This window comes from Lissotriton vulgaris, chromosome 3_1, assembly GCF_964263255.1.
Source record: "Lissotriton vulgaris chromosome 3_1, aLisVul1.2, whole genome shotgun sequence".
Taxonomy (NCBI): Eukaryota; Metazoa; Chordata; class Amphibia; order Caudata; family Salamandridae; genus Lissotriton; species Lissotriton vulgaris.
Window position 1 is genome coordinate 2,109,481,162 of NC_141689.1, and position 21,960 is coordinate 2,109,503,121.

Consider the following 21,960-nt stretch of genomic DNA (forward strand, 5'->3'; position numbering starts at 1 on the left):
TGAAAAAGGTTGATGTTCGACCGAAATGCATCGGGGACATTACGGAACTTGCCAGCGCTGCAACATGCAATAAAGCGCTTCTAATCTTGCTGAAATGTGTGCGGCTCATTTCCCTTTCTACACGAGAGGCTCTGGATAATGTTAAGAGGCTTGGTCCTGCCTCGAGCTACGCACCGCCTAACAAGAGCGCCGTTACTGCCCAACATTGGACTACTCCTGGGTTTCTTCGCAAGCATACAGGGCAGCAGGCAGCCGCCAAGGACTGGACCTTGGAAGGTCTCCTACAACCCAAAAGCGGTATGTGTGGGGATTTCAGTAACACTACAAAGCAGCACTAAAAAATTGCCATCACTCACCAAAGGGAAACATTCAAATGGCCATCAATGCACTACGAAAACCAGCATGCTTTTAGGCAGCAACCAGCCTGTTGAGGCGACCACGAGAGGGCGAACATACTTAAAGGAGCGAGCATGGCTAGTAAGTTGTTCAGCCGGTGTGATGCTGTGGCTTCCTCCCTTGAAAAAGGTCGTTGTTCGACCGAAATGCATCGGGGACATTACGGAACTTGCCAGCGCTGCAACACGCAATAAAGTGCTTCTAATCTTGCTGAAATGTGTGCGGCTCATTTCCCTTTCTACTCGAGAGGCTCTGGATAACATATATATATATACATATATTCACTACTCCTTGTCACCATTGCCCGTGCACTCATGGACGGGTGCATGGTGTCGCGGGTATGAACCCGCGGTCAAAATCAATGCTTCGTTTTCCTCAACATAAAGAAATCAGCACTCACGGGATAAGCTCATTATTTTAATGGAAGCTCTTGCAGATACAGACGCGTTTCGGCTGTTGGCTTCCTCAATGGTATCAATATGGTATATATATATATATATATATATATATATTCAGCTCACGGTTTCCACCAGACTTTCACAGAGGAAAGAAACCACGCACTCCGGGGGTCGTTTTCGGTTAGTTTATTTTAAGTTTGCAACAGACGCGTTTCGGCGCTCCGCCTTCCTCAATGTTACAAACATTGATGGCGGGCGCCATGTTTTTAACAGCGTTCACTCGTGATCAGTGGACGAAACAAACAAGGGACTACAAATCATTACACCATATTGGAAGTTGTTCACAGTGTACGACACGTTGTGAGTTAATGTACAATGTAAGGGCTATCCTACTTCATTAAGCCCCAGTAAGTGCTGACACTAATTTCAAGCATATTACTGACATTCGTGATTTAAATAAAACCTTGATTGCGCAAAATTCACTTTCGCATTTCGTGGTGTCTCGCCGTGTATCGGCATAAGGATCACATTTTACTGGCAACCCATCAGCCATATTGAAGTGGCATAACATCACACTATTAAATCACCTTGTCGGTAAATTACGAACCATTGTACTCAGACACAACAAGTGACGAGTAGAAAACATTTCGCCGTGGAAACTTGCAGGGACTCGAGCTGGATATATATATATATATATATATATATATATATATATATATATATATATATATACATATATATATAAGGAGAGATCTCTGGGTAGTTCTCAAGTTTAGGTGGAAAGCAGCTCCTGTTAGAGCACTCTCAACACCAGCGACACTCTAGATTTGCTCATCTCAAATGTCTGTTTTTCTATCAAAGTCTTTAAGCATAGGATTAGCAAAGTGCCATCCACGCCGAGGTAGAAAAGGACAAAGTCTTTTGCCATTTCTACAGCAAAGTCTCTAAGCATAGGACTAGCACAGTGCTGTCCTTGCGGAGCTGTAAAATGACAAAAGCCATTTATCACTCCTGGCACAGTATTACAGCATTGAATTGGTAAAATACCAACTCAAGCCAACCTGAAATGAGAAAAAGCAACCCCTGACACAGTGTTTCGCTCTAATTAGAGCTCTTCAGAAAGGTATAGCTTTGTCCATACACAAGGGAGCACCCAGTATAAATCAAAACAAAATCCTTTCAGGCAAAGAGTGACGCATAAATTATGCAAAAAAAGGAGAGAACTCTGGGTAGTTTTTAAGTTTAGGTGGAAAGCAGCTCCAGTTAGAGCACTCTCAACACCAGCGACACTCTAGATCTGCTCACCTCAAATGTCAGTTTTTCTATCAAAGTCTTTAATATATATATTTGGTTCCTCAACTTTACTATGAGGTAAACTTGGACTGTTGTATCACAGGTGTGGCACAAAATGATGCCCCCCACCCCCCGGACTATACATCAACTATACATATTTATGCGGAGCACCTAAAATGTCCCTTAGTGACCTCGAATTACACATGCCCAAAGGGTATTTAGGCAACAGGAACCCCTTATGGGCTGAGAGGGAAACCTTGCACAGCAAAGGTAGCAGGAGACTACATTTAAAGGTAAAGGTGGGTGAGCCAACAGATTTACACAGAGAGCTGAGCCACTGCAGAGCCAAGGGTCTGGCTCGGTTCATACAGCGCATGCACAAGCCTAGTCCCGAAAATGTTTGCTACATAAAACACACAACAAACATCACGTAAAATATTATAATTCTGCTTCAAAAGTCAAGAAAGCGTATTTCCTTAATATGTGAAGCTTTCAGACTTATAAATCACATTATTTATTTATTTATTTATTTAAAGCGTTTTATATAGCACTGGCTACACCCGTAGGTATCAGAGCGCTTTATATAAGGTCAGCAAAGTTACAACAATAATAACAATTTACGTAACATCAAAATATATGAGACACAATAACAGGAGAGAAGGAGAGATCAGTAGAGAGGGAGGGTGGGCGAGACAGGGAGAAGGGGAAAAAACTGTGCCCAAGGTCCGGCTTGGCAGGTGACGTTCATAGCACTGCACCGAGATAAACAAGAACAATGAGTGCACTAAGAGGCAAGACAATTGTCATGTAAACACTGTACGTGACCCAGATTATTAAAGAGTACATTTTTTGTCTGTTTAATCGAAAACGATCGTTTTTTATACAACTAGTATTCTGAACTCATATATTTGAAAATGCTTTCATACACAAATATGAAGAAAAAATTGTTTGGGTGAATTAAAATATTTGCCTGATATCACACAAGTTAATCAGGGAAGCCGCGAAGTATCCAGATTTTCCAGTTTCACTTTGTACAAATCAGCCAGGAATGGGTATATATTTGTCTTTCCTTATAATAAAGCTTTGATTTTACCTCTTTGTACATTTTTCAGCAGTTTTTAGGGCTCGCCTGCTGATGCGCATGCGCATAGCTGGCAAAGCTCTAAAGTGGCTTAAACAGACTTTAAACACTGGCGATTCCACTGGCGATTTCTTCAAGTGCATGTGCGCTTTTTAGGTCATTGCGCAAGCGCAAGCCCTAAAAAGCGCGTGCACAATGCCACCAGCCGCCTGCCTCGTATTACCACATCAAAGGCAGCCCAGCCTCCCTCCCACAAGATTCTCAGCGTGTGCTTCTCCTCCCCTAATTTATTCACTTCACTTCCCGGTGTGACAGCTTGTTTAACATCGCAGCAGCCTCAGCACTAAAAATAGCTGCCATGCTATTCTTTTGTAACTTGTTAATTAATCTTGTTTAAATTTCTGTATTACGATGCTTCAAACACAGAGTAAAAAACTCCGCCACAACTCTGTTATACTACAAACTTTCACCTCTAACTCATCTGCCTATGTACACGCGTAAAGAACTTGCATGCACGAGGTCGCAATGCGATGGTTTACACAGCATAAAATAATTAATTATTGTGTTTTCATTGTCAACACTGTGTTTTCAATGGATATTGTTTTCCTAGAGAGCTTGCTGCGTTCTGCGCACTGATTTTGTTCCGTTTCTTGGATTATGTTGTTAAAAACAACATGGTTTCACATTGTTTTCGCGGGAAATACCGATAGGAATCAGAGTAATCGTGCGTCTTTTTGGTGTACACAAACTTTCACCTCTAACTCACCTGCCTATGTACAAGCGTAAAGAACTTGCATGCACGAGGTCGCAATGCGATGGTTTACACAGCATAAAATAATTAAATATTGTGTTTTCATTATCAACACTGTACACCAGTGCCCCCATTGCGAAGGTTGCTCACATTTCGTTAACATGTGTTTACAGTGAATTGTGAAACTCATTGGAAGCTATGGCACACATCTCCCGCGCTAATCTGGCATCACATACCAGAGAAGGCCTTGCAGTGATCTGTGTGAACTCCATGAGTAGAACATGCTTAATTTAATTACACTGCGGTTTCGGCCGAATATGTGATGCAATGTGAGGCCCGGCACTAGCAGAAACGGCAGGCTGGTCACCCATGCCACAGCCCTTCCTGGCTTCTGTCGTATGTGTGTGAAACCTTTGTGTGTGTGCGTGTGCATGTTTTCTCCATATGTTTGAGCTTCTGGTGTGTGTTTGCGTGCATGCTACCTTATGTGTTTACGCACCCGCCTGTGTGTATGTGTGTGCGTGTCTGTGTACATGTTTGTATGCATTTGCTTGTAGCTGCTGGCAGTAAAAGCTTGCGGGCAGGCAGCAGCAGTGACAGACATGATGAAGAGCAGAGCTCGTTGACAAGCCTGCGGTCCGCCAAGCCCTTTCAGGCTGCTTCAAACACGGTTTTGTAAATGCTATCTTTCGCACCATCTGGCAGCCTGTTGCTGCATACATCTGATAGCTCTTGCTTGTTTTTTATTTTTTTATTACGGAATTTCTTGCCAATCAGTCTGGCGATGCGATGCCCGACTCATTCTGCTGCCCTCTGGAGGTGTTCAGTTTTTTTAAAACACGTTGTGAGAGATACTATTCTTTGCTACTTTATAGTTAATGCAGCAGGTCATCACAATTCTTCAGTCTTGTTTACATCAGCTGCTTCTCACAATTCTGTCAATAAACACCTCTCACCGCCATAGAAGGCGAGGGACTCTGGCAGCTGCTGTCTCGTCTTGGAGGTGCACATACAGACTTTCGTTTTATGCTATTACATGTATTAGGGCACAGTTATTATGTCTTGGATCAGGTTTCCTTTCATCTGTTGACATGGTGGCCAAGCTTTTGTTCCACGGCTGTGTTGCAATTCGTTGTGCTCGGTCCACTCTCCCTGCTCTGGGTCCAATTACCTTCTAAACCTTCCTGCCTTCTGTCGTGTGTGTGTGAAACTTTTGTGTGCGTGTGCATGTTTTCTGCATATGTTTGAGCTTCTGGTGTGTGTTTGCGTGCATGTTACCTTATGTGTTTACGCACCCGCCTGTGATTTCAGCATGTATGATTTTGTAAACATTATAGGTTCAGTGAGTTAATTTTAGTAACTTTATTTTATGCAGTGGCCTTGTGCAAGCAAATACTTTTTTCTTAAGTGTCTGCGATGCGGAAAACTGTGTTTTTTTTATTTGGCAGGATGTTTTTTTTTAGCTGAATGCAACCACAGCATCACTCAGCACAACCACAGCATCACTTGTTTAAATATGTTCTGTCAATGTTTCAAGCTTTATTACAAATGACACACAAAAAAATTAAATAATGCTATAGGTGTCACATTTTCAAATTCTATAAATATTGCCATTTACAATAACAAAATTAATACTTAAAAAATAATTAGATTTACAAGACCAATAGCTCCAACTCTTCTAATGCGAGCCCTATTGCATTTCCAATGCTTGTTGTTATACAGAGTAAACTCGGTCCAAAGGTATTGGAGCGCGGAACGTGACCTCATTGTTTACAGGCAGCGGGAGATTAAGTGATTTGCCCAGACTCGAACTTGGTCGGCAGTTCTGGCCCTAACGTTACATCCTTGGTAAAGGGAGGAAGGCAGGCAGAAGCCACATGAAAGTTCGGCTCGTTCTGGGCTCGAGTTTGCAGCAGGATCTCGAGCTGAGCCAGAAGCAGCTCCAGGCTCGAGCCTGGCTCGACTTTTAGTGGCTGCCTCACATCTTGCTCCATTACATCCTTGTTGCCTACATTGCTTCTTGCTCAGAAGTCTTCCACAGGCAACTTTGTGTCTCCAAGAACCGGAGTAATTTATAAGGGCAAGAACGGTGGCTCCTTCTGAGTTTATTTTGGAATGTATATTTTGAGGGATAGTAGGCTATCAGTCAACATTTCTCCCTAGTGCCTGTCTGAGTCAAAACCACGTACAACATAAATAATGTCAGCATTATAAAATGTGAAGATGACATATGGAACATGAATGTAGTGACATACCGACATCTATATAAATCACACCTGTTCGTAATCTCTGTACCGCTTTGTACATTCAAAATCAAACGATCCCAGCAACTGTTGCATCTACAGTGGTACTGTCCCATATATATGAAAAGGCGCAGGTGATAGCGCGCATAGACAGGTGTACTTTGTAATGCGTAAGATAGCTCACCTTTTTCACAGCTGTTCACTGTTGACACTATGATCGGGTCCGTGTGCCCCATGCCGCCTGATGGAAGAGTTCACCTGCTCTTGGAGTCGGACGGCCTTCCTGGGTCGGGGCCACGGTTCTTCCCGTGTCCTAGCGCAGAGCTCCAGCCGTTCAAGGTGCGCCGTGCCCGCCTCGTGCCCAGTCCTCACCTGCGCTCGTGCCCCGTCAGCCCTGTGATCCCTGCTCGCTGCTCGGAGAATCACGCTCACTCCAGTTACTCTGCGTCTCGCCTCCCGGGAGACTCGTACATGTAGGGCGGGGCTCAGGAGGGAACTTCTGAGGATGTGGCCGTGAGGTATCACTCGGTACCACCCTGGAAGCGGCCTGTCACCGCGGGAGTGCCCGCCAGCAGCTCCCGGCTCTGCGCGCGCTTCTCTCGGTCCTAGGACAGGCCGCGTCAGCGTCAGGACTCTGAGCAGGTGATGTTACATCAGAGCAGCGAAACCGTCCTGTCTATCTTGCCTGGAGCGAACCAGCTGACCGTATCTTTTACTGCCGTCGTTACCCATTGTGAAAGAGGTGATAATAGAGTACACGGAATGAAAGGCGGGGCCCGTGGGGTGGGGTGGGGTGGTGGCACTCCAAAGTGGACATTACAAGTCTGACGGCTTTACCACGCGTACAACATGGGCTGCAAATAGCAAGAGGAATAGTGTAAACAGACCCATAGTCAAGGTATTTCGGCATGAAAGCAGTGATTAGGGAAATCTAGGTAGATACTGTGGAGTCTTCTCTGCTTCTCCTGTCAAACAGAACCTAAAACTATTGTTGCTTTCAGTATAAAATGTATAAACTAAATTTTTAATTATCTGTGCCCGTGTGTCGATTTGAATTTTCCCCAACATTAAAGTTACATCACCGATATTTGTTTTTCCAGGAAGTGTTCCATGTTTGACTCAATTATTTAGTCAATTATTAATGTGTTGTGTATGGTGCCAGACTAACCACCACGGAGAGCCTAACCCTGGTACTGTTAAACCAATGAACCAGCCATGAATGGCAACTATTGGTACTGAATGCCCTTCCAGGCTGTGTGTATGTGTATTATTTTGATTAGCACGCGCCATACAACCAACAATGGGTGTCTTCGGAGCGCACAGGATGCAAGACTGCAGGCATGGGAAAAGGCAGGGTAGGGTCGGACTGGAAACCAAAATAAGCCGATCAAAAATAGCCCCACAAACGCCACTCTGCGGGAAACCATGACTGTAGTGGGTCATGGGAGCTTGAATGTTTGGCTCATGGCTGTCCATCGAGCTCTGAAAGTAGTCGATAGCCTGCAGTAAGCCAGGAAAAAATGACAGAGTGGCAAAATACCCAGTCCAGCCTTGGGTTTGTGAGGTGCAAAGAGGAGGAATCAGACATGGGGTGCCACAAGCAGGCAGTCCTTTGCTCTCTCAAAGGGGAATGCTGTTGAAAATGGATGCTCTCCAATGTCCAAGATGCATGTAAGTAGGGAGTTCCAGAGCCTTGGACCAACTGTGGCAGTTCTTCTTCCACCAGGCTGGGTTTTTTTAGTGGCAGGATGTGGCCTGACTGGATCAGGATGTCCTGGAAAGTTGGCATGGATGTGTGCACGTTGAAACATTTTTACAACATTGGTGCACTATGAGGTTCCTTGGCAGCGAATTAACACCATCACCATGCCATGCAACAAGGCCTACTAAAGGAGTCATTAGCAAAATCCAGATCTCAAGGAGCTTCCTGTCTGTCAGATCCCAAGTTTATTCCAGAGGATAAGATGAGGACTGTTTCAGAAAGCAAGGCCACCCTTGTACTAAGGGTATTTGTATATATGGCTATATGCAAATCAGTCTGACCCTGTGCCTCATAGGAACAGTCCAGCCCGAACTGCCATGTCTGAACTGGGGTGGCAGAGTGGGCTAAAGAACGGTGATGGATTAAACCCAGATCTTTTGACTGGGTGTGAGTGTTTGATTGATTCAGATGCTCCGTCCATCACCACCCCCTTTTGTACCGCTTTTGGCCGCCATAAGTGTGGTAGGGTATGCTCAGACGTGAGTCCCTTGCTCACTTTGCCACTGGATTCAAGCAAGCCGGGCTGAAGACGGCTGGAATGCCAGAAACCGGTCCTCGGAAGCTTGTTTCCGGTCCAGGGAAGACATGGCTTTGCAGCTCGGCCTGGACTGTTCCCATGAGGCACAGGGTTAGACTGATTTGCATATAGCCATGTCTGAACTGGGGTGGCAGAATGGGCTAAAGAACGGTGATGGATTAAACCCAGATCTTTTGACTGGGTGTGAGTGTTTGATTGATTCAGATGCTCTGTCCATCACCACCCCCTTTTGTACCGCTTTTGGCCGCCATAAGTATGGCAGGGTATGCTCAGACGTGAGTCCCTTGCTCACTTTGCCACTGGATTCAAGCAAGCCGGGCTGAAGACGGCTCGAATGCCAGAAACCGGTCCTCGGAAGCTTGTTTCCGGTCCAGGGAAGACATGGCTTGGCAGTTCGGGCTGGACTGTTCCCATGAGGCACAGGGTCAGACTGATTTGCATATAGCCATGTCTGAACTGGGGTGACAGAGTGGGCTAAAGATCTGTGATGGATTAAACCCAGATCTTTTGACTGGGTATGAGTGTTTGATTGATTCAGATGCTCCGTCCATCACGACCCCCTTTTGTACCGCTTTTGGTCGCCATAAGTGTGGCAGGATATGCTCAGACGTGAGTCCCTTGCTCACTTTGCCACTGGATTCAAGCAAGCCGGTCTCAGAAACCGGTCCTCGGAAGCTTGTTTCCGGCTCAGGGAAGACATGGCTTGGCAGTTCGGGCTGGACTGTTCCCATGAGGCACAGGGTCAGACTGATTTGCATATAGCCATGTCTGAACTGGGGTGGCAGAGTGGGCTAACGAACGGTGATGGATTAAACCCAGATATTTTGACTGGGTGTGAGTGTTTCATTGATTCAGATGCTCCGTCCATCACCACCCCCTTTTGTACCACCCTTGTACTATAGCAAAAACAATAAATCTTAAATAACAAAATCTAGCAGACCCAAAACAACTAATGGAATTGCTTGCTTTAAGAAAGTAGAGGTAAAGTCGAAAATAGTTAATTTCAGAGGGTCTTAGTATGAGTATTACATGCTTTATTCAACTCCCAGATGGACCATGCCAAAGCCCTACTTAATATTCATATTAAAGTACCATCTCCCAACTACAGAGAGCCCAGAGTGCCCAGCTAGCTTTGGGGCTGCCAAGGAAAGAACGAGCATATGTTGAAGTGAGTGTTGGGTAAAGTCAGAGTTCTGGTTTTAGAACAGATCCACACCATAAATGAGAAAGGGCCTTAATATGAGTTTGGCAGTCCAACCACCCAAGAACCGTGTCTGCACCTGCCAGGAGACCACAATGCAGGCAGTATTTAGACTACCGTATTATGAGTTGACCATGGTTCCGGTGGTGTCGATGAGGAGATTTTTGGGTGGTGGTGAGTACTTCTTCCAAATATATTGATGCCTGTGTGTGCATTTCAATTATTTATGTGTCAGATGCACACATATGCATGATACATGTGGCAAAATACCATATAACCATTGGCGAAGTCCAGCCCATATGTGGGCAGTCCCGGCAATTTGTATATGGTACTAAAAGGACTCACATGTAGATCGCCACAATCAAGGTCATGTTCGTCAGGGTGAAGATCCTGCTGTGAAGGGGGGACCTGGAGAAATGGATCCACGTCAAACTCTGCCTGAAAGAACAAGAAAGGATTGAGCACGCAACCCAAATCCTGTATTACTACCACCTAAAAGCTGGTAGTCGGACTACTGCATTCAGCTTGTGGGAGAGGCAACTCGTAATATGGACGGCAGTGCAACTCCCCTGTACCGTCCGATGGTGGCTGCCTTTCCCGAACTGCGAGTGGTTCAGCCACAGTCTTTGCAAAGTCAATCTGCCCAACTCGTAATACGGCGGTCGGACCACCAAGCTCTCTACGATTGGACTGCCACTGCTGGTACGGTGGTCCACGGACTGCCAAATTCGTAATAAGTGGTGGAATTAGGAGCTCTTCCTTCTATACCCAAAGGGAGAGGGGTGTGACACTCCCACCGGCGACCGCAATGGTACTGAAGTTATGGGATCCACCTTGAAGCAGATGAGGTGGAAGGGTAGACTTACGAAACAGGCACCTTTGTGGGAGGGGACATGGCAGGGACGGGTGGCAGTGCCTGAAGGATTCTGACCATGGGATCTCATTGGGATCACTACAATAGGGGACATGATGGAAGGGGCTACCCTTAAATGATTCCAAACACTACATACTGAATATGCCCTACACTGCATGCAATTTTATCGATATCTACAGCTCATCCATGCTTTAACACCATACATGGCATTGTTTACTTTGTTATGTGACGTAAACTAAATACCTGAATTGTTGGAGCACTGTGATGTTAGATATCCAGATGGTGTCAATAAAATGTGTCTTAAAAATAAAAATCATTGCTTTTCAGTAAAATGTAAACAAACATTGGCAACTACCATAGTTAACAGAAACTTTAGAAACTTTGAAAAAAAATGAAAGTTGTGTTCGGATGCTTCGTCCCTTTGGGTGACTAACTCCAGCAGGAGAATTTGTAGGACAGTTACCTTGTCACCCATCTCAAATCCAGTACCAGGCTGTATGGGCTAACCGCCGTTGAAATCAAAGGAGTTGTCCTAATGCAAGGTATACATGATGCTGTAGATCCTGTAAGATGCTGAAGATGTGTGGTTGATGGTGGCTTCCTGGGGCTACTCCTTGGTCCACCGTCTTGGTCAGGTGACTTAGCCACAGGAGTTGATGTCCCTCATAGTCCTGTCCAGCAAAAGTCCCGTTGCTACTGGAATACTGGTCTCTGGTCACAACAAAACTAGCCGTTCCCTTTGGGGAAGGCCAGTGTCAGTCTTCTGGGCTACACATCGGCTACTGACTTCCTAAGAAAGCCTCATCAGCTTTTGTGGCCCTGGTGATGTAATAGGATGTCAGCCAATAGATTCTTGGGGTTCACCTTTTCTATGTGGGGCACAGAAGCAACTTTTTCATAAGCCAGGCACCACAGGCACAGTCCTCTCTTTGCAAGCCCAAGGATCAAAAGGTGCAGTCCAGTGATTGGTGCAGTCTCTCTTGTCAGGTCCAGGGAACAGCAGAGCAGTCCTTCTTTGCTCCTCTCTCCACTCCAGATGTGATCTGAAGTCTGGTGACAAGGGTCATTATTTATGCCCAGAAAATGCCCTTGGTACATGTGACAGTTACTAGGTCCTTTCCAACCTGATGATGACTTCCTACAATGTGTGGCAACCAGCTATCCCAGGATGCAACATTCTGCCCACTTCCAAGATGGCAGAACCACTATCCCTGTGTGTGGAGCTTGGTAGCCCACCCTAGAGATGCGGCTATCTGAGAGCTACACGCCCACGGAAAATCAGTTTGGCAACTGTTTCTCCTCTCTGTTCCTGGCATCAACCCCGTTACCTGAACAAAGAGAAGCCCCTCTCGTGTGTGCCCACCATTTGCTCTCAAAGGACTCCCTTTTGAAGTTTGCCTTTTGGGCTCATACCTTGTGTATCTTCCTGCCATACAGAGCCCTGCCTTAGGACTCGGTAGGCCTGCTGTAGTGGTGACATATATCAACAAAGGTAGTCTGGACTTTGTCATTGAAGTAAATGGCAAAGTTGATTTAGCAGTTTAAAACTGCTCTACCAGCCGGCAGTGACAGGCTGGGAGTTATGATTTTCATTATCAAACTCAAAGGGGCACAGTAAGTGCTGCAGCCCTGGAAGGACACTGTAAATTACAGGCCCTGGGTGCCCCTGGTACTATATACTAAGGACCTATACGTTAACTTATGTCAATTGGGTACCAGCTAATCCAACATATACTTTTAAGGGTCCGAACACTGGCACTGACGTCTGGTTAGCAGGCCACTGTGCATTTTCAAAGTCGAAAAACCAGCATTATCAGTCCAAACCGTCGAGGATTACCATGCAAAAAGTGGAATTTCCTCACAGGTACACTCCTCCCTCTACTATATTTGTCTGTATTCAGTAGACAGGTCACTTCAGAAGACTGTAGAGACTCCAGGTTGTTTGATATTTTTAGGAAAATGTTACCAGATCAGATTTCTGTTTGATAAAGCTGGTAGTTCAAACTGCAGTAATTTCTGCTAAAAGTATGTAATGTAGTTATAGCACAGACTTAACTATCTTTGTGCTGGGGAAGTGTTTGTATATTTATGTTTTTTTGCGGTCTCGGGAACAGTCCAATGTAAAATTGAAGTTGCCTCCCCAGATCTGTGGAAGATCAGTTCTCTTAAGTAAGCGGTAGCATGGTGTATGATGAAACTGCAGGTCATCGTGATTGTGGCTGTAAATGTTCACTAGTTTCACATTCAGTCCTTCTTTATGGCATCTAGTGATGACAAATCTGCCGTTAGGGTCTACGTCCGCACCTTGTAGTGTGATGCCTGACTTAGAGTTAACCCATGTGAGGACACCCCTGCTGTGCGAAGTAAACCCGCGGTGTAGTATTGTCCTTGCAGTCACCTTAGGGTGAGCATATACTTATTAGGGGCCAAGTGCGTTGCTACATCATCCTGGTGTCTTTTTAAATATGCCACAACCTTGTGCAACTTTCTATCGTCATTCAGACCATGGACATTCCACGTCAAGAATCTTACTCCAGGGGGAGGAGCCAAGATGGCGACCGGAGCGGACCTGTAGGCTCCCGGCTCCGCCAGTCCGTTTCTGCCGTGCCTACATCCTGCTTCTCAATCCTGACGACTTCGACGGCAGCGTGTGTGTGACACGACGCTGAGCACGACGGTGCCCTCCCGGCCCCCGGACCTGCCCGGCAGCCGGAGAAATCGGCTCCTGACTCCCGGCTCTGGACCTAGTATCAGCGAGCTCCCCCTCCCGTGTCTCCTGACCCTGCTGCCGGCCGGAGTGCTCCGCTGGCGCACACGGCGGTGTACTTGGCGCTGGCCCCGAGAGGCGCGACTTGAGACTAGTCACCGGGGACGCTGAGACGCGGGCGGAAAGGGGACGATACTCACGGAGCTGCGGACCTCCACTACAGCGGAGCTTTTGTTTAAGGTGGCTGATGCGAGGGTGAGACGGACATTTTGGATTGCACTTTATCTGCGGACCCCATGCCTCGCTACCTGATACTGCCGAGAGGAGTGTAGCTGACCCGCATTGCTTTGGGGCACGGAGTTTCCTCCGAGGTCAGTGAAACGAGGGGGTGCGCTGGCTCTACTCTACACCTGGAGCCCGGGGTGGACCCTGATTGAGTTGGCCGGGTGTGCCGCCATGTCTTGTGGGGACCTAAGCCCCTCCACGTCGGGGTCCAGTGTCGCCCTGGCTACAGGAGAACCCGTGCCACTGGAGATCCCCCGGGGACACGAGAACGGAGGTATGCAGTCCGGTATCTCTCTCGGCGCAGTCTTTTCAGCTCTGTGCGATCTCCGCTTAGAGGTGCGACATTGCACTCGGGAACTGGGCGACGAGCTGGACCGAATGACACCACTGTTGAACTGGGGCATCGGTGGCTCTGAACTGCACGGCGACCGCCTACCATTGTCTGCAGCGTGTGAAGCGCCGGTGATCCCCCCGGTAAGCGGCACATCTGAGCTCCCTGATTATCCTGCGGACGCCCAGGACTACCTGACTGACGGCTACCCTCAAAATACTTTGTTTCTCCTCCAGGAGTGGAGTGATACATTGTGGCCAGACTCTCTATTGTGGAAACCCCGAGAACTGCTTGCACCGTCCTGGCTGCCTTTTCTTTCTGCGCGGCCCTTTTTGCCTCTCCAGACGCTGAGTATGCCTGGTGTGTTAAGAGAACATTCTGCTGCAATGGCCGGACTTTCTGCTGAATCATCGTGGCCATTTTGTGTCACCGCTTTGTTGATCCCTGCCCTCTCGCCATTTTGTTTTCTTGTTTTGGGGTGGGCGGGCCTCGCTTGGACAGCGCGACGGTGGGACAGTCCGCGTTCAGGACAGGGTTAGGTTGCATTTCCTGATATTGGCTGCTGGGCGGGCGGGTCGGGATTTCGGACTGTATTTGGTATCCAGTCTGCGTGTTCGCCGCTGAATCATGCTTCGCTCTTACATTGCTTCAATTTCTGCAGTCTATTCTGATCGCGGGGGGGCGAATGCTGTATGACTGGCGGAGACCGGGTTGCCTGGAAATGAACCTCCTCCCTCCCTTCTTTCTCCCCTTTGAGAGTTGAGGATTAGGGTGTCCTTCTCTTCTTCTCTATGTCATAGGGCATGTTTTGTCCCCTTTGTGCTTTTTCTCTTTTCCCTTCTTTCTCTTCCTTCTTCTCGCTATATTTCGGGTTTATGGGGCGACAGACACACTGCTGGGGGGGGGGGGCAGGCCGTAGCCTCCGCATGCGTGTAGGGTGGGGGGTTAGTAGGTAGAATATAGACTTATTTCTATGGTGCCTTCTTCTTTTTCTCTATTTTTTGGTTTTACTTTGGTCGGGGTCCGTGTCTAGTTATACTAGGGGTTATGGGGCGGCAGGGTTCGGGTGGCGTATGAGAGGGGTCTCTTATCTGACTCTGTGGATGGTTGCCTTCCTGCCCGGGGGGAACTCACTGAATGGCGGTCCTATCCTGTATATGTGATGAAACTATGGTGTTGTTCCCCCTGCATGGATCCTTCTTTCTTTCTTCCCAACAGACTTGGTGAAGTACGACATGATACATTGCTTGCTTGAAAAACCTTAAAATTAACCTTCATTGATCCTGAGACGTGGTGTTCTGAAGTGCACAGTGTAATTGAATGCTCGCCTGTAAAGTGCTAATGCTATGTCGCCGTAACGCTGCTTTGGTGCTCAATGGTGTTCGTGGCCGGCCGAGAGGTTGTAGGCCCGTATTTGTTTGACTTTGAAGCACAATAAAGGTTTTCAAAAATTATAAAAAAAAAAAAAAAAAAAAAAAAAAGAATCTTACTCCACTGTTTTGGTTTTATGGTGTCCCTGCTATGACCATTCTAGCTGTTGTCTCATGATGCTTCTCCTATGCGTGCGGTATATTATTATTATTATTATTATTATTATTAATGGAAATTTATATAGAGAGCGCAACTAAACCCGTAGGCATCAAGGCGCTGAAGATGGTAAACAGAGAGCTCAAATATCGCCAGAGGGGGAATTAGAGATAGGCTTCTTGGAATAACCAGGTCTTGAGTGCCTTACGGAACAAAGTGTGGGAAGAGATCACCTTGAGGTCATTAGGTAGCGTATTCCAAAGTCTGGGTGTAAGAAAGCGAAAGGACCTTCCGCCCCATCTGGCCTTGGCTATACGGGGGACAGAGAGTAAGCTTTTACTGGAAGAGTGGAGTGTTCTACCAGGGAGGTAATGGGCCACCAAGGCATGAATAGCCTCCGGTCCAGACTCATTGAGGGCACGGCGTGTAAGGCATAAAGCCTTGAAATTAATCCTTGCCTGCATGGGGAGCCAATGCAGGTCTTTTCTGATGGCGGTGCCCGAGGAGCTTTTAGGGGCCCCCACAACAAACCGGGCAGCCGCATTCTACAACGTCTGGAGGCGCTGGACCAGACCACTGCTAATGCCAAAATATAGGCCATTGCAATAGTCCAGTCTGGAGGTAATGACCGCCATTGCTACCTGTTTGCGTGCCTCAGAGGAAAGATAATGAGTGATTTTTCTTAAAATCCTCAGAGCATTGCAACAGGTGGACACCGTCCTACTGACCTGCTTGTCTAGGGAGAGGGAGGTGTCTAATATGACCCCAAGGATGCGGGCAGAAAAGGACGGCAAGGGACAGGCACCAAGGACAGATGGCCACCAGTCCATGGACCAGGTCTCACTTTTGCCCCCAAAAATGAGGACCTCCGTTTTCTCCCCATTCAGCTTAAGGAAGTTCTTAACCATCCATCCGGCGACCGCCTCCATGCAGTTGTTAAAATTAAGAGCAGGTATGCTCGCAGATTGAGAAATGGAGGCCATAATCTGCATGTCGTCGGCGTAGGAAAGAACTTCTAGCCCAAAGGATCTTATAAGCCTGGCGAGAGGAGCGACGTAGACGTTAAAAAGAGTCGGGCTCAGTGAGGACCCCTAGGGGACTCCACACTTCACGGCCTTAATGGGTGACATGTACTCGCCTAGCTTAACCCTTTGCTTCCGTTGGTCAAGGAAGGATGTGAGGAGGTTGAGTGCAGAACTCTTGACTCCCAGCTCACTGAGTCGGCTGACCAGAATGGTAGGGGACAGGGTGTCGAAAGCCGCCGTAAGGTCAAGTAACACCAGTAAGGTGGTCTGTCCGGTGTTGACCTTGGAACGGATGCTATCGACCACCACTGTAAGCGCCGACTCAGTGCTGTGAGTCCTCCGGAAACCGTGCTGTGAGGGGTCAAGAGAGTTGGTACTGTCGAGGAAAGCACTCAAGTGGAGATTAAGATGAGTCTCCAGAGGTTTAGCAGGGGCAGGGAGAAGGGAAATGGGACGAAAGTTCTTGAATATCCCAGGGTAGGTTTTTTCAGTAGAGGCTTAACGGTGGCCAGTTTCCAGGAGAGGGGATAGATCCCCTCTGAAATGGCCAGATTCATGACCTCCATCAAAGGGGGCAGGATAGTCTGTCTGCAGTCTTTAAGGACCTTTAAGGGACATGGGTCCAAAGGTGACCCGGACTTAAGCTTGTCCAGCAGAGAGTTAAGGTGAGTAGAGGTGAGGGCGGAGAACTGGGAAAGAGAATGGAAGGGGCAGGAACTTGTGCATCCGAAAAAGTCGGAGAGGTGGCAGGAAGGGAGCTGGAATTAAGGATTTCCAGGTCTGTGTAGATATCCGAGATCTTCTCATGGAAGAAAGTGGAGATCTGGTCACACAGAGCCTGGGAAGCTGTTATGGGGTCAGGCATCTGAATAAGGGACAAGTTATCCACTATCTTAAATAGATCACTAGGTGATTTAAGAGAGGACGTAAGTTTGGAATAGTGAGCCTGTTTGTCTCTGAGTACAGCCGCTTTATAGCCTTTGAGAAGGGTTTTATGCTTATCCCTCTCCATAGGGTCAAGATGTGTCCTCCAGAGCCTTTCCTGCCTTCTGCATCCTTGTCTGAGAGTCCTAAGGGATTCAGAATACCAGGGAGCTGAAGGCCGTTTCCTAGCAGAATAGTGAGGCCTGGCAGGGGCGAGCGAGTTAACAGCCTCCGTCAAGGAATTAGAGAGGTCAAGAGCCGCAGTGTGAACATCCCCGATAGATAGGGGCTTGACCCATTCTATCCATCCTGGCCAGCGAGTACCCTTCGGGAATAGCATTTATCAGGTCCGGCTCAGAAGTGTCTGTGGCCCAAGTTTCAGTAATGAAAGCCCATGTGGGCTTTTTCTGTGAAATAAGGTCCCTGAAGGAGATATTATTTTTGACCAATGAACAGGAATTCAGAAGGAGACCCGTGTAGGCAACAGTAGAAGACGGGGGAAGCCTCATGGAGGGGAGGTAGCAGTTAGCCGTATCCGGGGATGTCTGCATAATGGCTTTGTCATTACAGCCGCATACAAAGGCGTTTGCAAGTATTTCAGGAGTAAGGGAGTAATGACAGGGCAGCCTAGTGGGTTTTAAAGCTCGCAGGACAGATGACGAATATAAGGGTTCACCTGAGACAGCATGCCTCACGGTGTATCACTAGTCTAAGCCTACAAACAAGTACCCTTCGAGATGAAATGAGAACATTTTGCCCAAGGAACCCCCCATCCACGCTTTGCCTTCCCCAACATCCTCCCCCCCTTAGAACAGACACGCCCCTAGGGCAGTGAGACAAACAATTCCAACACCACAATGTGGTTAACGCAGGAGGGAGCTGCTGCTGGCATTGTATCTTATCTATAGTCCAGCTGAACCCATAAAATAAAGCATAAAAACACTTCCCTTATTTGTAACATTGCACAGTAAGTGTACCCTTCTCCAGGTACTTATCACCCTTTTGTGCAAATGTCCTGGATACGGCTAGTTCCTAGTGTTCACAAAAGAGGGAGAGGGAGAAGATGAGGCATATCTCAAGCATCACTACAGATGCATATGGACTAAATACACTGACCTCAACAGTGTCTCTTAAAGTTTAAAGTTTCATACAAGCAGTCTCATAGAAACCCAAATGGAAAAAAGTAAAACAACAAAAAGAAATTGTTCTTTGTTCTTGCCTTGTCATTACGAATCACCTTATCCTTAGGTGCTGAAGTGTCCCTAGGTCATGCCAGTCACAGGCCCTTATAAGGCACGCTAGTGGAGCGACTATGGGGTGCTGCCTCTGATCGCTGGAATGGTGTAGCATTATTTATTAATCACTGCCCTTCCAAATCCAGGGTGTCGTCCTCCTGCTCTGTCTGTGATTGAAGGGATCCTTTTCGGTCTGTCATTTCCTCTCTTTTTCAGGAAGTGTAGCACCTGCTTTGGTTCTGAGAACACATATGCTTCCCATCGGAGTATATCTTCAGATTAGCAGGGTACATCATGTTGTACTCGAGTTTGAGGTCTCAGAGCTTCCGTTTCATCTGTAAAAATTGTCATCTAGCATCTTGCACCTGTTGTGTGATGTCCAGGTAGCGCAGTGTTTGCAGTTCTCTGGCCTTATGGAGGGCTGCATCCCTGTCCCTGTAGTTAGGCACTCTTGCAAATATGGGGCATGGGGGAGCGCCCAGCACTGGTCTGGGGGCCAAGGAGCAATGATCACGCTCAACAACAAAAATGGTAGACAGCGTGTCCCTGCCCAGAAGGGTGATTAAAAACTGTTCAACAAAGAGCTCCATGTTTGGTATATTAGTGGACTCAGCAATTCCAACTATGTGTACGTTATTGCACCTAGAGCACACCTCCAAATCCTCTGCCTTGGATTGAAAGCTATGTAGCCGTTTGTCCATTTTCGTGCACGAGAGTAAGTTGGAGTTTAGCGCATTCTCTGTGTAAGAGACCCTTTTCTCCACTATGTCTAGTCGTTCCGTGTGCCTGTCCAGTCGCTCGGACATTCTGTCCATTCGAAAAGTGAGTGTGTCACTTTTCCCATCTATCTTGGTGATGCTGTGTAGTGAGGGCTGAGACTTGTTATTCACACTGTTATGTTAGCATGGGCTTATTAGAAGTTTAAACACCATTTTTCCTTTTTGCTGCTTTTGCACACAACACTGCAAATAATTGTTGTTGTAAGTTAGACTGCGTGAAATACTTCACATGAGACTGGCTTGTTTTCTGCATTTCTAGACTCACATCATGACTCTAGTCTGCACACTGAGTGCTAAAGCCGCCAAGGTTATCATAACAAGGTAGCTGTTGTTCGAGCTGATCGGCTCACATTCTAGCCATAACATATAAGCAGCTGCAGGCCAACGCGATTCTGGTGCCTTAAATAATGCACTGTAAGCATGATTTCAGGCATTTGGAAGAAGCCTGTATTTCCAGAGAGACAGAGAGCTTTTGCAGATCCTGATGTGATTCACACCTGCTGATCTTGGAGGCATGGGGTCCCCCAAACAAGCCTAAGAGACCTTCTGTATTTTATAAACCATAGTTCCTAGCTAGGGAGGGTGATTTACTAGGCGCTATAGTACCTATTTTCACCATCATTGTTATATGATTTCTGCTTTTGTGTTTTATGGAATTGTAACAATGGTGATTATATTATTTCTAATCATATGTTTGCTTATGTTAGCAAAAATACTGCATCTTAGAGCACGTTGTTAAAATAAATATTTTAACCTTTCCGTGTCTCTTTTTTACTCCTTTTGTGGACTGGTATGAGAGTATAATGAAGGAGTGTTCTTGCTTCCCACCATTTCTGAGTATAACCTAAGTCGCATGTTCTGGGTTGTCTAATCATTGGTTCCTTTGCTATAGGACAAAGAGCTAATGGGACACTGATGCTAGCTGTTTAGGGTTTCTAGGTACTGAGGTGAGTTTTTTGGCACACCACAATTCACTGAGGTCCTGGGTCTCTGTGCACAGTTCTGTGTAGGAGCAGAATCCCTGCGACAGCTGCGCTGCATAGATGCCAGTTTTTGCTTCAAGTCTGAGTCTGGAGGTGGATCTCCCATCTCTGAGTCAGCCTCCGAGGCACTTTTCTCAGTGTCCTGTTGTCTCAGGGTCTTACACAGTTCAAACTGGAGCTTAGACTGTGACTTTTCCATTCAATTCCTGTTGGAATAACCCTGGAGGGTCAGGTCTCACAAGGGCCACCAGGCTCAACTGCGGGAGAGTGGGTTCCTTAGAGTGACTCTACTTTCTAAGCAGGGATATGTAGGGGCAACGCGGTGACCCACCGGTTGAGCACAACTGCAGGCCAGGGCCTTGGAGGACGGTAGTTACTGTTTGAGGCCGGTCTCCACTGTGTGACGGAAGCAGAGGTGTTCCGGGGTCTGTGGCGGTCGATTCCTTGGTACCCACAGGCCTGGTCCTCTCCGTGCACCACTGGGCCCTATGATGTCTCAACTGTACATGCCACTGCCCTATTACCCTTATCACCGAAGGCATGTGTCTGATCAAGTGCCTTTGTGTTCGCTTGAACTAATGAGAGCTCTGGAGCAGTACCTGGGGTTGTGCCTCCGCTCAGTGATCCAGGTGCCTGCACATGGTCGTACCGTTGCGTAGCTGATGCTATGGGTTCCGCCGGAATAATAAATCTGCAGGCCGGGAACTCCCTCAGGCGCCGATAGTCAGAGGTAACTTCACTTTGTGGGGGGCTCGCTTGCACCTGACTATGCAGTGTCTCCAGGGAAATATCAGGAAGGAGTGTCAGTCTTGGTGTCCGTGGGCCTCCCGCTGCAAGGGCGGAGAGTACTGCGCAAGTACTTTAGTAAAGATGTTTATGGCAGCCACTGGGAGTCTAGGCCTCACATCAGGCCCTCCCTCCACTCCCCTCGATGTCCGTGTGTAGAAAGAGCTAGGTTCTGTAGGCAGGGACACAGAGTACACGGCAGAAGCCGGCATGAGTCTCCTACCCCTCGCACTCCCCGAGGCCCAGTGTTTGACTCCGCCTTCTCCGGGCTCACCATCCATGCAACGCTCGCGCCCTCACGGTGGCTCTTGTCACGAGCAGTGGGGGGCCGCCCTGCACCTGTGTTGTCGTCCTCCCGGTCCAGAGGGTCGGCGTTGCTCAAGTCTCCACTGCTAGCGGGCCCGGGGGCAGCGTCGCTGTCTCTCTTTGACGTACATGCACGCCACTCAGGGGAAATGAGTGCTCGTCTGGGGCATGCTGAGTCATAGGCAGAAATCAGGGCCCAAGAGTGAGGCGCTCCTCATGGCCTGCAGCGTTGTTGTTTTTCCCCGGGAGTCGACAGAGTATCATACCGCAAAGTATTCCTATGCTTGGTGGAGGGGTGTGGGGGAAAAATCTATTGAAAGGGAAGCAGGATTGTGCAGGATTAAAAGTCTGGCTTGCGGAGCTGCTCTAACGCGCCGCCATCTTTGGACCAGGTAAGCTCCACCCCCAAGTGTTTGTATTTTTACATGCAGTCAGAAATGCATCTCTGTACAAGGAATCCAAAACTGCAATCAGATTTTTTTGCCATGACTTTTCAATAAAGACTTTTGAAAACAGGTGGACTAAGCAGCAGCAG

General features: G+C 47.5%; 1 protein-coding gene across 1 annotated transcript in view; it reads right to left on the reverse strand.

Annotated features, from left to right (window-relative positions):
- Window positions 1-6,817, reverse strand: part of NIPAL1 (NIPA like domain containing 1) — a 176,206-nt gene extending 169,389 nt beyond the window's left edge. The window contains 1 exon segment of the mRNA XM_086962677.1: window positions 6,347-6,817. Within this exon segment, the coding sequence (XP_086818803.1) occupies window positions 6,347-6,398 (52 nt within the window). The 5' untranslated portion in view covers window positions 6,399-6,817.
- Window positions 6,818-21,960: the final 15,143 nt, after the last annotated feature.